Here is a 15,887-nt window from a genome sequence, read left to right on the forward strand (position 1 = left end):
GGAATTTTTTTTTATTTTAAGTGCTCAGATAGCTTTTGAGTGGCTTATCTCAGAGTGCTCTGGTGGGATATTGATTGGTGGAAGCCATGTCTTTCTATGTTAGAATTTATTTTCAGATTAAGTAAGGCAAACAATGAACTAGAGCAGGTCATCTTTAAACATTATTATAGCTGTTCACGCTATTCACAAATGGAAAAGCTTTTTAAACCAATTAATTGATGATAGTCTAATGCCAAGATACATTATCAACGTTTTGGCTTTATCTGGTTGTGGCTGAATCTCATAGATACAAATACTAAGTTTCCCATTCCAAAGCTTATCTTGTAGTGGTTGCTATAAAGGTATTTTCATGTGGTTTCCTGTGGTTAACCTTGCAAAAATCTTAGCTGTCTCAGTGTATGCGAAACAGGGAACTGAAACAGTAGATGAAATAGTTCACGGGTTTTATAGTTTTCATTAGGACAGCCAGTACTTCCAAATAATTACATGTTCTTTGGAGCAAGGACTGAACCCAGATCTCCCATATCCCAAATGAGTGTTCTAACCTCTGAGTCAGTCTTTCTCTTTCTTTGGCCTGATTAATAGTTCACTATTTATACAGAGCAAAACAGTTTCAGCAGGAGATAATGAAAGCAACCCACCTCAGACTGTGCAATAGTCTGTTGTATGCTGTGTAGTTGTAGCTCTGTTGGGCCCAGGATATTAGAGACAAGGTGGGTGAGGTAATATCTTTTATTGGACCAGCTTCTGTTGGTGAGAAAGCTTGACTCTCTCACCCACAGAAGTTGGTCCAATGAAAGAATCCTCACACACCTTGTCTCTCCAGTAGGCTGCTGGCTAGCACGCTCACTTGGGATGTGGAAGACCTGGGTCTGTGCTCCAGAACAGGCATGTGGTATTACTATACCAGCAGAAAAATTCCTCCTGTCAGCATATGCTGCACCTACCGGGCTCTGTCATTGTAGCTGTCTTGGCAGAGCCTGCGTACTGTAGACTAACCCAGAGACACAGACATTGAAACGGAGGAGTTCTTGGTTTTGTGCTCAGAGCACTGGACCATGCCCCTTGCTAACATCATACAGCTCATGTTCCCCCTAATACAAATGATCCTTTTGTGAATTTCAGGTTATTTGTTTTATTCGCTCCTATAATGTGGCCCTATTAAGCCAAAAGATTTGTGGGTTACTCATCTTTTTAGCCTTCTGTTTCTATGAAAAACCACCATACAGGAGCCCTCAATGTTATGGCTGATCTCACTTGCTGGCCTAGCAGTGCTGTGGAAGCAGCACCCTCTGTCTTTGGAGAGTAAAGAAGTGGCACATGTCACCCTGCAGCCCCCTCCATCCAATAAAGGTGCAGCACTGATAGCCTTCAAAGGGAGTCCCAGCCCTTCCCCAAGGATGCTGGCTGCAAGGTGTAGCTTGGGTGGTCAAATCAAAGCTGGGGCCAAGGGGTGAGGCTCCCTAGACAGTGTGTTGGGGACTCAGGGTCCCATAAGGGAGGTAAACAACATCTATTTGTTTTTAACATTTTAGCTACAATCTGGGCAGTGGCATTGCTTCTATAATGGTGAATGGCTCTTTCAATGATGGCAGGTGGCACAGAGTAAAGGCAGTTCGGTAAGTCCAGCTTCATGTTATCAACAGTCTCATTTATTTAGGAACCATTTTGGAGATTGCACCAGAAAAGTGCCCTGATAAGAAACTTAAAACAGAAGAAAACTGTAAGGGCCAGATCCCCAGGCGGTGCAAAGTCTTGCAGCTCCATTGACATTTAGACACGTTAGATGTCTTCAGGTCGGAAGGCCTGGTGACATATATGCTAGAATACTTAGGGAACTGGCTGAAGAGATCTCTGAGCCATTAGCAATTATCTTGCAGAACTCATGGAGGATGGAAAAGATTCCAAAGCACTGGAAAAGGCATGGGCAGCAGGTATAGTGGGCAAGGGGAGGCAGAGCCTCCTGTGGCACTTGCTGCTGCCACTGGACACCCAGTTGCGGGTTTGGTGGGGGAAGTTTTTGCTTTATTATGCCCCATGCAGGTTCTGGGGCAGCTGAGGTGGCGGTATGTGCTATTCAGCTTCCCGGGGTCATTAGTAATTTCCCTGGACTCCAGAGAGATGCTGCCTCCTCAGCTGCCCCCTGAACCTGTCATGCTGCAGCTTTTCCTGGGCGGCTTGGAGTCTGGGGAGGGGAGGTGCGTCACGGCTGCAGCTGGCCCGGGGCTCCTCCGGGCAAGGGGCGGGGGGCTTGTGGCTCCTCCAGACAGATGGGGGGCTTGGGGCTCCTCCGGGCAGGTGTGCGGGTGGGGGGAACCAGGGTTTCAGCCAGCCCAGGGTTCCTCTGACCGGGGGGGGCGGGGTGGTTGCGGTGCTCGGGCCTCCAGCCAGCTCAGGGCTCCTCCGGCTGACGGGGGCACTCAGGGATCCTCCGGGTGGTGTGAGGGGAGGAGGGGGGAGCTCATTGCTCTGGCCGCAGGGGTCTCCGGGCTCTGGTTGTGAGGGTGTGGGGGGGGGCACAGGTGGAAGGGGCAGAGCCAGGGACTAGCCTCCCCAAACGGAGGTTCCACTCGCCACCCATGGAAAAAGGGAAAATATAGTGCCTATCTATAAAAAAGGAAAACAGACAACCCAGGGACCTGTCTGCTTAACTTTGGTACCTGGAAAGATAATGAAGTAAATGATCAATCACTTTATAAGCATCTAGAAGAAAATAAGGTGATAAGCAACTGTCTTTATGGATCTATTCAAGAACAAATCATGCCAAATCAACCTAATAACCTTCTTTGATGGTGTAACAAGTCTTGTGGATATGGGAAAGCAGTAGATGTGATATATCTTGATTTTAGTAAGGCTTTTGATACTGTGTTACATGACCTTCTCATAAATAAACTAGAGAAATGTAGCCTGTATGAACCTACTCTAAGGTAAGTAGATATCAGTGGCTCACAATCAAGCTCAAAGGGCATACTGAGTGATCAAGGATCTGTCCTGAGTCTGGTTCTATTTGATATTTGTATCAATGGTTTGGATAATGGCATAGAGAGTACAACTTCTAAAGTTTGTGGATGGTACCAAGCTGGGAGAAGTTGCTGGCTCTTTGGAGGACAGGATTAGAATTCAAAATGATCATGACAAACTGGAGAAATGGTCTTAAATCAATAAAATGAAATTCAGTAAGGACACATGCAAAGTACTACACTTGTGAAGGAATAATCAATTGCACAAATACAAAATGGGAAATGACTGCCTAGGAAGGAATACTTCCGAAAAAGATCTGAGGGTAATAGTGGATCACAAACTAAATATGAGTCGACAATGTAATTGTGTTGCAAAAAAAGTGAAAATCATTCTGGGATGTATTAGCAGGAGTGTTGTAAGCAAGACATAGGAAGTAACTCTTCCACTCTACTCAGCATTGGTAAGATCTCAACTGGGGTATTGTGTCCAGTTCTGGGCACCACGTTTCAGGAAAGATGTGGACAAATTGGAGAAAGTCCAGAAGAGAGCAACAAAAATTATTAAAGGTCTAGAAAAGGGGACCCATGAGGAAAGATTGGAAAAAAAATGGGTTTGTTTAGTTTGGAGAAGAGAAGATTGAGGGGGTACATGATAAGTCTGCGGGTACTTTTAAAGGTTGTTACAAAGAAGAAGGTGATAAATTGTTCTTCTTAACCACTGAGGACAGGACAAGAAGTAATGGGCTTAAATTGCAGCGAAGGCAATTTAGGTTAGACATTAGTAAAAACTTCCTAACTGTAAGCATAGTTAAGCAATAGAACAAATTACCTAGGAAGACTGTGGAATTGCCATCATTGAGGCTTTTAGGAAAGCCTAAAAGCAAACAGGTGAGATAAACACCTGTCAGGGATGGTCTAGATAATATTTAGTCCTGCCTCAGTGCAGGAGACTGGACTAGATGACCCCTTGGATTCCTTCCAGTTCAACATTTCTATAATTCTGTGGCACGGACCTTTGGCCCTAAACGCTTAGCAACTTTGAACTCATGTGGCAGAAGAATTACAAACAAACATTGTCATACTCAAGATGATCTAGGCAAAGAGCAGCCTCGAAGTCAGGCATAGCTCAAACCAGTCTGCCCTAGAAGTGCATGGTTAGTTATAGAGGCTGTGGTAGGTGTGTATTTAAATCCATACCACTCACTTGAAGGCTGTTTCATTTGATTCCATGTGTGTCTTGTCTCAGATTGCCATTTGAGTTAAGAGCGATATTTTGAATTTTCCAGATAAATAAAATTTTAAGTGTGGGTTAGTACCTGTGTTGTAGTGTTGCATCTATAGCACTATTTTTCCAAAGTATTTAGAACAGCAGAAACACTATGGCTTAGGCGTTTTGGGAGGTACACTTAATGGGAGTTAAGTGCCCCCATCATCAAGAGAGCAAACCCCTTTCTTTGGCAGCTTGGCTAGCTATCTTGAACCCAGAGGCTGAAAATAGCCCATTTCATATGCTACTGATTTCAGTGAAAGCAGGAGTAGGGTTGCCAGATGTCCGGTTTTCTGGAGGCTCCAGTCAGCATGACTGCTTAAAGTCCAGTCAGCGGCACAGCGGGGCTAAGGCAGGCTCCCTACCTGCCCTGGCTCCGCACTGCTCCCGGAAGCGGTCAGCATCTTCCTGTAGCTCCAAGGCACAGGGGTGGCCAAGGAGGCTCAGCACACTGCCCCTGCTCTGAGCACAGACTCCACAGCCCCCATTGGCCAGGAACAATGGCCAAAAGGAGCTGTGAGGGCAGCACCTGTGAGCGCAGACAGTGCGCAGAGTCCCCTGGCCCCTCCTCCTAGGAGCTGGACATGCTGTCCGCTTCTGGGAGCCACCTGAGGTAAGTGCTGCCTGGCTGGAGCCCAAACCCACTCCTGCACCCCAACCCCCTGCCCCAGGTTAGAATCCCCAAACTCCCTCCTGGAGTCCACACCCCAGCCCTGAGCCCCTTCATGCACCACAAACCCCTCATCCCCAGCCCCACCCCAGAGCCTGCACCCCCAGCCAGAGCCCTCACTCCCTCCTGCACCCCAACCCCCTGCCCAGCCCTGAGCCCCCTCCCAAACCCTAAACCCCTCATTTCTGGATGCACCCCTGAGCCTGCACCCCCAGCTCAGAGCCCTCACCCCCCTCCCGCACCCCAACCACCTGCTCCAAGGTGAGTGAGGGTGGGGGAGAGCGAGCGACAGAGGGAAGGGGGATGGAGTGAGTGGGGGCATGGCAGGCGCAGGGCCTTGGGGCAGAGGGTGAAGCAAGGGTGTTCGATTTTGGGCAATTAGAAAGTTGGCAACCTTAAGCAAAGCAACCCATGAAATGGCAATTACATCAATGTAATTATTATTATTATTATTATTAAACATTTATACTACGGAATTTAGGTTAGACATTAGTAAAAACCCAGCCCAGTTAGGAAGAAGATTCCCTTGAGTTACCTGCTGTACAAACCCCTAGTAATAGGCAGTCTCTAAAGTCTTACAATCACGAGGGAAAGGTGCTTTTTTCTGTATTTGTGTTTTAACAGTAGCCTATTTTTTTCATTTATTTTCTTCTCCCTTCCCCTCCCCCTTTTAAAAACAAAAATTCTGCTAATTTCTTTCTTTTGGGTTTTAAACAATTGGAATTTTTAAAACCCCATCTTAAGACTTTGCCTCTGTCCATTTTCTGAATAATGTTATCCTCTGCCCTCTTACTTTTATTAGCTGTATAATGTCAAGTGATAAGATTTTGTATCTCCCCAGCCCCCTCAGCAAGGGGGCTGCACCCTAAAGAGAAGAGACACCTCTGGGGTCCATAGCAGAGTCCTGCACTGTTGACTTCCAACAGCAGAAGGGAAGGGGAGAGGGAGGCAACACCCCGCCCCTCCAGTCACCCAGGCAACCTTTCTCCCTCAACCAATGGGAGGAAGAAAGACAGCAGCAATCTCCAGTACACAATCAGAGGCAGAAAACAACCAGACAGACTGCAAGCAGTTTCTGACCCAGTGCAGAGCCCCAGATGCCTGGGAAAGGAGGATGGAGGCTATGAATAGCCTGGCTTTCCCACGTGGCACAGACCAGCTGGGGAGCAGAGGGGAGAGAAGATCTCCCTGCAGCCTGCTAAAATGCCGGCCCAGCAAATGCCCAGTCTGTAAACCCAGCCTGCAAAAAAGCCTCAGCGAAAGACAGTCCACTCCCTCTGCCCCCAGCCTGCCTGCCAACAACAGGAGGAGACAGCCCATCTCGCCTGCCACCACCTGCAGCCTGCTTGCACTGCAGCCAGCCCACTCCAGATCTGAGATTTTTAGAGCCAGAGACCTGACCTGCTTACATCTGAACCCATGGGTTCCAAGCTTTAAAAACTGTCAGCACCATTTTAGAAGGGAATGGGCAGTAAGTCCCTTTCCAGCAATCCCCAGGGAGGACCTGCTTGCCTGCATCACGTCTTGACCGCTCAGCCAGAACAGGAGGCTGAATGAATACCCTGTATTATAGTTAGATATGTAGTTAGGGTTCAGTCTTGCCCCATTAAGGCATGTTGCATCTGCACAATGATTTTCATCTACATGGATCAAGACCCTGCATTGCCAACTCCCAGTATAAGAGCATGTTTCTACGAACACCTCCTTATGGGCCTGCAGCGGGTGCCCATGTGCACCACCTGGGAACCTGAGACATGGGGGACAGGTGGAATGGAGGGGGAGGGGCTGTGACTCCATGCTGGCTCCCCACAGCTGCTCACACGGCTCTGCTCAACCTGGGAGGAAAGTCTGGGGGGCAGGGAACTGCTCGCCTCGCCCTCCCCACCACCACCAGGGCCAGGTAGAGGGTCCACAGTAAATCCCCACAGCTGCCCGCCTGTCTCTTATCATGGCCGGGCTGCAGCTCCAGGGTCCTCCTCCCCCCAGCGAGAGCCGGGTTGGGGAGAGCTGCATGGGCAGCTGTGGGGAGCCTAGGGTTGCCAACTCTCCTGGTTTTGTCAGGAGTCTCCCGGAATCAGGCCCTATCTCCCGGAGGCTATTGCGGCCAAATCAGGAGATTTGGGGTGTTAACAGTCTGGCGGTGCAGCGGGGCTAAGGCAGGCTTCCTGCCTGCACTCGCTCCACACCGCTCCCAGAAGCAGCCAGCACTGTCCCTGTGGCCCCACGGGGGAGGCGAAGGGGGTCTCCACGCGCTGCCCCCGCCCCAAGCACCGACTCTGCAGCTCCCATTGGCTGAGAACTGCGGCCAGTGGGAGTTGTGGGGGCAGTGCCTGTGGGCAGGGGCAGCACTCGGTGCTTTCTGCCCCCTCCCCCATCCGAATCACTGCCAGAGAGATATGCCAGTCTTTTGGGAGCCGCCTAGGTAAGTGCCATCCCCCTCACCCCAGCCCGGAGCCCACACTCAAATTCCCTCCCAGATGCTGACCTCTCACCCCCTCCTGCACCCAAACTCCCTTCCAGTGCCCACACTCCGCACCCCCACCCGCTGCCCCAACCTTAGCCCAGAGCCCCTTCCCGCACCCAAACTCCCTCCCAGAGCCTGCACCCCCTTCCGAATCCCCTATGCACCCCACCCCCCTGCTCCAACCCCGTGAGGGTGAGGGAGAGCGAGCAACAGAGGGAGGAGGGCTGGAGTGAGCAGGCGGCAGGGTCTCACAAAAGGAGTGGGGCAAGGGTGTTTGGGTTTGGGCCATTAGACAGTTGGCAACCCCAGAGGAGCCTGGGTCCCTCCACCTGCCCTGGGTGCGGGGGCCTGGGACACGGGCAGGGGGGCTGCCTTTGTTTCCACCTCAGGTGGGGGCCCCCGCCTCCCCCACTTTTGGGAGGGCTCTGGCATCCTTGCCCTCGACTGAGGCTAGTGAGGGCCAGCCTGCAGGCAGGGACTCCGGGTGGCTAGAGCTGGTGCTGGCACCGCTGGGGTTAGGAGCCGTGCTGTCTGCCCACCCAGCTCTCCAGCGTGGGGGTGGGGCGTGCTCAGCTTCCTGTCCGCCCACCAGGCACTCCGGAGCTGGGGGTAGGGGAGATGCTCTGGGCTCCGGCAGGGCGGGGAGGAGGGGAGGGCCTGGCAGGGGCTAGCCTACCCAAGCCCACTGGTCACCCACTGTCTATGCCTGTAGTCAATCTTGTAATAAACTAACTAAAGATTTATTAACCAGGAAAAAGAGTTATTTACAGGTTAAAGCAAGCAAGTGTATATACACAGATGAATTTCAGTCTGGGATTCAAAAGGTGCCAGAGATGTAGCAATCTGTCAGCACTGAATGGGCTTACCCCAGGTCAACCCTGAGGATCTCTGCTGTTTTGTTTCTTAACTTCAGGCCTTGTGAGAGTTCAAACTGAACAGGGATGACAAATCTTTATGTCAACTATTTTTATTTCCCTCTTTCTGCACTCAAACCCATAGGACAAGGCTGTCTTCATAAGTGGCTGGGGCAGTTAACAAAGCTTTTGTCCCATGATGGTCCACTTAATTTTTGAGTAACAGCCGTGTTAGTCTGTATTCGCAAAAAGAAAAGGAGGACTTGTGGCACCTTAGAGACTAACCAATTTATTTGAGCATGAGCTTTCGTGAGCTACAGCATCCAATGAAGTGAGCTGTAGCTCACGAAAGCTCATGCTCAAATAAATTGGTTAGTCTCTAAGGTGCCACAAGTCCTCCTTTTCTTTTCACTTAATTTTTGATAGTCCTCCTGCATTTAGTGGGGGTGGGAGAAGAGGGGAAGGCACTCTTCCCATCTGAGTTCACAAAGTTCAGAGCAGGCATTGTTACAATTATAAAACAAACATATTTTACCTGAAGCATGGAATACAGATAAGCGAGATTAATGCATGCAGCAATTTACAAGCATATTATAGGGTCTAAACACAATACATTTTTATAATACTCCTGAGGAAATTCTGGGCTAAAAAATTAAAAAGTCTGCACACAATATTTTAAAATTCTGCATGTTTTATTTGTATTTCAAAATACTTATCAGCAACTATGTCTGTAAGAATAGCGCTACAAAAAAATTCCCCCAGGAGTACAGAGTTAAGGAAACCCTAGGACAACTCAGTTCCTTTTCTCTTCCCCCTCCTCCCTCCAGTATTATTGGACAGGAGCAGACCCTGCTGTTGAAAAATCAATTGGGGTAAACTTACGTACTTTGGTCACATCAGGCTAGCGCTGGAAATAACCTTGAGAAAGACATCATAGTAGGGGATGATCAGCAGAAGGCTTCCGGAAATTCTGCTGTGATGTCACCCATATTCCTTTCCTTTGTAACCCTCAGCATATTTGTTTTCAATTTTCTTCTTTTCATCCCCTTAACAACCTGTAGAAACTCATTCCTTCTCTCCTGCCTCGTCTTAATACTTTACTCACCCAAATGACACTGTGGTGTTTCAATTGAAGAACACCTCATGGAATCTTCCCCAAATCAAGATCAGGCCTTCACAATAAAAGCACCGTGCTCAGTGATGATGGGTCTGAGCTGTCCAGCCTTGTGGAGGAGGAGCTGCTGCTGCTTGATTGTTTACACTATGCAATGGAGGAATCAGTTGCTAGAGTAAACCCAAATTCTGGATTTCATTTTCCATTTCAGGGATGGGCAGTCTGGAAAGGTAACTGTGGATGATTACGGTGCTAGAACTGGTAAATCACCTGGCATGATGAGACAATTAAACATCAATGGAGATCTGTATGTAGGTAAGTGACCACCATTGTAGACTATACTGGTCCACTGAGAACCCTGCATGCTAGTGGTTAAAGCAAGTAACTAGATGCTGAGCTCTAATCTCCTTTTAACAGTTGACTCACTATGAGCTGTGGTGGAAGGGATTAGCTTCCCAGTTTTCTCTATCAGGCTCATCACAATTGTATTTGTGAGTGCCTAAGAAATGATATTTAAAAAGAAGGAAGACCCTCATTGAAACCAGCTGCTGTATCAGAGCTGATGCTTCCTTTTGTGTTAGAATAGAAATCTAGTACTGTAGTGTGGTTTACATTTTTTAAAGTGGAAATAAGGAAGCGCATGTTATTCTATGAGTTTCTCATTCACTTGATCACACTCTGTCTCTCCTAGGTGGCATGAAGGAAATAGCACTTCACACAAACCGACAGTACATGAGGGGTCTGGTGGGGTGTATCTCGCACTTCACCCTGTCAACAGATTACCACATTTCACTGGTTGAAGATGCCACAGATGGGAAGAATATTAACACCTGTGGGACAAAGTGACAAGAGCAGACTCTCCACATGGAAGGACCATTGTGTGGATGTGGATGTGGCTGAGACCAAAATGACCGATACTGCACTCTAAGGCCAATGCTTTGAGTTAGTCATGAAGGAAAGAACCAAACTGAAGGGACACCATACAAAGGGAGACCATTTTCCACTCTCCTCCTTTTCATGCTCTGTGACTCAACCAAATTGAGTATTTTGTGTAGGAAATGTCACATTTAACCATTAAATGTTTAGTGAACACTGAAGATCATACATCAATACAAATTACAGAGAAAGGTGTGATGTAATGAGTGTTGTGATTCCATAGAGATTTTTTTACATATCCACCAGAACAATATTGAAACATATTCTTTCCAGCTTACAATGGCACAGTGACTATCATCCAACTAACATCTTTTCAGGCTCTGTATCTATGCATTCAAATTTCTATCCCAGAATAAGCAGATCTTCTTACCATTCACTGCAGTGTTCAAGTTACGTTCCATCCTATGTAAATAACAAAAACCTACATCTCCTGGTTTCAAAACAATGTTGTTTGCTGAAGAGGATAATTCTTAATATTAAAGTCTACTTTTTTATTGCCAGCAGCAAAATCAACAATCCAATTTTGTAGAAGTAATTTTGTACTTGTATATTTTTATAGCTGCAGCAAAAGAACTGATCAATTAGTATAACTTCTAAAGTTTAGGTGTACTACACTTAGCTCTTTGCACAGTTTCCTAAAAATAACAAAACAAACTGTTTTTAATTTGTTATATAAGGAAGTTTAATGTCTGTATTATACAGTGTCAGTGAAGATATTTGTGAATTATAACCAGTTTTAAATCTGACTTCTTTTTTGTAAATTTTGACAGTTAAAATTGTACATTCATGAAGCTTTCATGGCTTAAACAGATTAAAAAGGTATAAAAATCTCTTGCTACTGTGATATTACACCATCAGTATTTATCTATCTGATTTCACACAAAGATCAGACTGTGTAAGCAAGAGGATGTAGCAGAGTGCAGCCAACTTAAATACTTCATTTTCCATGCATCAAAATAAAACCTATTCGACAGTATTTGTCAAACTGATGTTTATAGGATCAGCAGAACAGACAGAAAATGCTGCAGGGAGAGTCGGAATTTCAGAGTTTGGAGATTTGTCATTTTCATTTGGCTGTGTTCACATAAAGTAGAATAGTGAGCAGTGAACAAACCAACAAAAATATGAGGCAACACATATAATGGTGTATCCCTTAAAGGCCACCATAATGTGGTAACTCAAGAACCCCAATACTGCTGCCAGAATCAGTCAGTACTGCAGGCGCAGTTACAGAATATTAGTCAGTTACTGGAGTGCTGCCAAGGAAATGGTGCTGGATCTATTGGACAGGAGAGGAAGATGGCTGTATGGTTATTTCCAGAAGACAATACACAGTATGGTGCACTGACCGGAGCACACTGACTCAGGTGGATTTCTGGCCTCGGTAGCTGAACTTTTAATATAGGGCTAGGGTCATTCAAAGACCTAGTGAACCAGAAGAGATAAGATAAAATAGAAAATTGTTCTGCTAAAATACTAGATTAGTTAAATGAAGACATTTGTAAGACAATATACTCTTCAAGTAGTACTTGTTTAGAAGATGATGTAGAAACAGGCATTTAAGCAGGTTTCTGCTGCATTTTATTGTGAACATAGAGATGGCAATTCACTTGGAGCCTCCTATTCCTATACCTTAAATATATGGGACCATTTATTAAGAGTGACTCTGTTGCTATGTGTAGTCTCTGTGAAGCACAGCTGTTTGGTAAGCGCTACATGACGCTTTAATCATATTTACTTTTACCTTTTTTCATCTGGTTGCTTCCTCTCTCCTTTCAACTCTGTCATCAAATCTGGAGCCCAGTTCAAAGATCACCATCTGGCAGGAGATGACTATGTATTTTAAGAAAGTTTATTACAGATAAGGCCACCTCAGGACAAGGAGCTATGTTGGTGGAACAGGGGCTGGTCTTTGAAAAGTGCGGGTTTGGTTTTTAGGAAACTCCATGTTTGTTAGTGTGGGAGGCCAATAGATATACGCCACAAACCGACAAACACTCATAACTCGGATTGCCTCACTGGCTATGTGAGACCTCTGAGTTGCCAGCCTCACCTATCCAGCTGAGCAAATGAAGCATAATAAGAAACATGGCTGCACTGGCAGATGCTGTGCATACTGTAATACTGGGCTCCTTTAAAGTGGATTTCTTTTGGGCAGCTTTAATTTTAAAGATAGCCTCGCTCACCCCTTGAAGAACGGAGCTGAGAAACCAAATCTCTCACTGCAGTGAAGGGGCCTACCTACCACCACTAAAGGATCCAGCTTTTTGACTTGTTTCACATTCTTGTTGGAATTCCAGCTGCGGTGGGGTAGCAGCAACATGTTCAGCCCCATGGTGAGTGGGGGAGAAACCACGTATTGCTCAGCACTGCCCCCTATGCTTGCTTAAGGAATGACATTGACAGTCTGAAAGGAAGTGATGGCCTCCTTGGCTGGAAGTAAAGTGAGAGGATCAAACAGACTTTGAGGGTGGAATAAAAAGGGAGGATTATTTGGGCTCTAATTTTCACATCACAGGCTGGAAAAGAAGAAATGGTACCTTACAAAGCAGTCAGTCATTCTCCACAGGAACACCTGACACATGCTCTGTCAACTTGTTGCATTGACACACCTATGCTCAGTACTCCTGGTTGAGTTAGTTTAAAAAACAAACCCAAAACTATCCAGCACAGGTTACAAAACATGGCAGCTTTGCGTGGTGCGGGCAAGCTGTGACTAGCACACTCCCAGTTAACAAGAAACTGCGACTGCTGCAGGGTTTTCCTCCACAAAAATTCTGGGCACACTGGCAGCTCAAATACTTTTTCTTCCTTCAAGTTTTAGGACTTGACAATGTAATCAGCTTGCTCCAGAAATAGCCTGGGAGAATCAGTACAGCAGGAAAAGATTAACAGCTTTTTCATGACTGCTTTCAACAGCCCTTTGTTTACAGTAACACAGTTCACTTGAATCTGAAATACTCGGACTTACGACACAATTGGTTCCTGAAAATTGCGTCTTAAGTCGAAAAGGGCATAACTCGAATTTCCCATAGGAACAATGTCAGATCAAGCATCATAAACTCAAAACCGACATCGTAAAGTTGAAACACGATGACAATTTATAAACGTTTGGTGTACCTCGAACATTGTAAAGTTGAAGACTGCCTGTACATAGAATCATTGCAGAATATCATATAATATTACTACATGAGCATAAATTATATGCTACACTTCACATCTTTGGGGCCAGTGCATTGTGTCTTCCTGAGCTTTAACATGGGCATAATACTTCAAGCATCTCCAGGTAGGGAAATCTGGCTGCTTTCCAGCTCCTTTATGCTATGCCAGTCATGTAAAAGGGGCAGAACACAGTCCAGAATTGGGGCCTATATCTTGACAAATGCAGAGCAAGTCTTTTGGGCCTAGATTCACAAGAAGACTTATGTGCCTAAGGTCAATGTTTAGGAGTCACGGTGTTCTTAGAATTGCCACTCTGCTGCTACCTAACCCCACAGGAGCTTAAATTTCCACCAATGGGAATGCTCAACACCCCCTAAAGACTGGCCACTGTCCCACAGTTAATGAGCCACTTGGAGCCCTTGCTGACACGTAAGCCATGGCAAGATTCTGAAAATAAGCATTCGCCTGCCTGTCTCACCAGCAGGGCCCAATCCTGTGGGGGATTCTAGAGCACACTTAAAAGACAGATGGGGGTGAAAATGTTTGTGGCTGCCTGGCAGGTGTGGTTAAGAATGGCCCTACTGGGTCAGACCAAGGGTCGATCTAGCCCAGTATCCTGTCTTCTGACAGTGGCCAGTGCCCCAGAGGGAATGACTAGAACAGGTAATCATCAAGTGATCCATCCCCTATCGCTCATTCCCAGCTTCTGGCAAACAGAGGCTAGGCACACCATTCCTGGCCATCCTGGCTATTAGCCATTGATGGACCTATCCTCCATGAATGTATCTAGTTTAAATAGCCCTGTGGGAGAATCAGGCTTAAGTCTTTTCTCCAATAAATCTTTATTTAAACCAAGTGGAATACTTTCAACAGGAGTGACAGAGAGCCCCACCCCCAGAAAGACCCTGGTGGTCAGGGCACTCAACATAGGATGTGGACTCAAGGCCCTTTTCCAAATTGGGCAGAGCATGAATTTGAAAACAGCTCTCCCACATCCCAGGTGAATGCCCTAACCAGTGGGCTCCTGGCTACAGTGGGGCTTGGGAGAGGGCACTTTCCAGTCCCTCCATCCCCTCTCCAGATAGGGTTGACCTGACTTAGACACCTAAATCTGGGGGGAGGGGGGAATGGGTGAGATTTCCAAGTAGAGGGCGGCACCTATTTCCAGATGCCTAAGCCCCAGTTCCCTAGGCAATAGGTGTCCGAAGCGCTTGGCCCAACACCTCACTCCTCTCATCATCCTAATGTTCCACGTCTCTTGAATGCCCCACTGCAACCAGCAGACTAGCCTCCTGCAGCTTTGTGTCACTGACCCTGTCTCGTCTTAGCGCACGTGTCACACCAGTTCTTCTCCGCCCTAGCCCTAAGTACACACTAGTCCTTGACATGGACGAGTAGCTAGACATAAAGTAGACTGGTGACATCAGGAACACAGGCAAAGGCAGGGTCTTAGTCCCCCATAGATTTACTACTCACCTGCCTTCTCAAAAAGCAAAAATTATTTCCCTTCTTAGCACACCCTCACTGGCACCTGGCACCAACCCAGTTTCTAGGAGCCAGCTATTTGGGAATTAGGTGAATTCATAGGAGTTCAGGCCTGACACTCACAGAGCAGTTTATGCACTAAGCAACAAAGAAGAAGGTCAGGAGAGACAAAAACAGGCAGAAGGAAACAAAACACAGACGGGGGGACATATTGTGAGTGCGTCTTATCTCGCCCTGCTGCCCAAGAGAGAAATGATGTCATCTTTAGTGTGTGGCACCGGCACACAAAAATTAGCATGGATTCAAAAGCAGGCAGGGCACTTTATGGCAGGCTGCTGTTGGGACAAAGTTGCTTCTATTTAATTAACTTGCCATGAGTGATTGTTTTTTAATTAAAAAGCACTCAGTTGTTGCAACACTTTACATTTGGTAAACAAACTACATCAGGCCAGACATGCTGTCCAGGTATACCCAGGGCCCAGCTGCGGGGCATCTCTGCTAGCTATATCAGTTACAGAAAACTGACTGCATCACTTTTTTCCTTGGGGGTGCAAGTCTCCAGCACTGTATATAAAATGTCAAATGCTACAACATTTTTGTGGGGCAAGCCACCTCATAAAAATCAGCTACACTTTTCAGCCATTTATTTCTCAGGGGAAGCCCCTCTAACTTGTAATCGGCCTTGGGGCTTACTACTCAAAACATTCCCAGCTCCAATGAGTGTAGCCCTCCCGCCCCGTCTATACTTTTTCTGTGGGTTGAATGATCATGTTCTAACTACCTTATATGGGGACAAGGCACCATTCGCCTCACTGCACAGTGTCATGCGCACGCTGTGGCAGTTGCCCTCTTTGCACAAGACTTTCACAAATGAGTAACTGCTCTTTATTGGCATCTCTGTTTGGCATAGCTCCCAAATGGCCTTATCTTTTCATTGAATTCAGCATTATGTGGCTCAGGCTGCTCTACAAACAC

General features: G+C 46.7%; 1 protein-coding gene across 1 annotated transcript in view; it reads left to right on the plus strand.

The window, feature by feature from the left end:
* The window catches only part of EGFLAM (EGF like, fibronectin type III and laminin G domains), a 127,588-nt gene extending 116,617 nt beyond the window's left edge, over nucleotides 1–10,971 (plus strand). The window contains exons 22-24 of the mRNA XM_074952493.1: nucleotides 1,536–1,619; nucleotides 9,541–9,644; nucleotides 10,021–10,971. Coding sequence (XP_074808594.1) covers nucleotides 1,536–1,619; nucleotides 9,541–9,644; nucleotides 10,021–10,175 — 343 coding nt within the window. The 3' untranslated portion in view covers nucleotides 10,176–10,971. The remainder of the gene's footprint in view (nucleotides 1–1,535; nucleotides 1,620–9,540; nucleotides 9,645–10,020) is intronic.
* Nucleotides 10,972–15,887: the final 4,916 nt, after the last annotated feature.

Source organism: Natator depressus, chromosome 5, assembly GCF_965152275.1.
Source record: "Natator depressus isolate rNatDep1 chromosome 5, rNatDep2.hap1, whole genome shotgun sequence".
Lineage (NCBI taxonomy): Eukaryota > Metazoa > Chordata > Testudines > Cheloniidae > Natator > Natator depressus.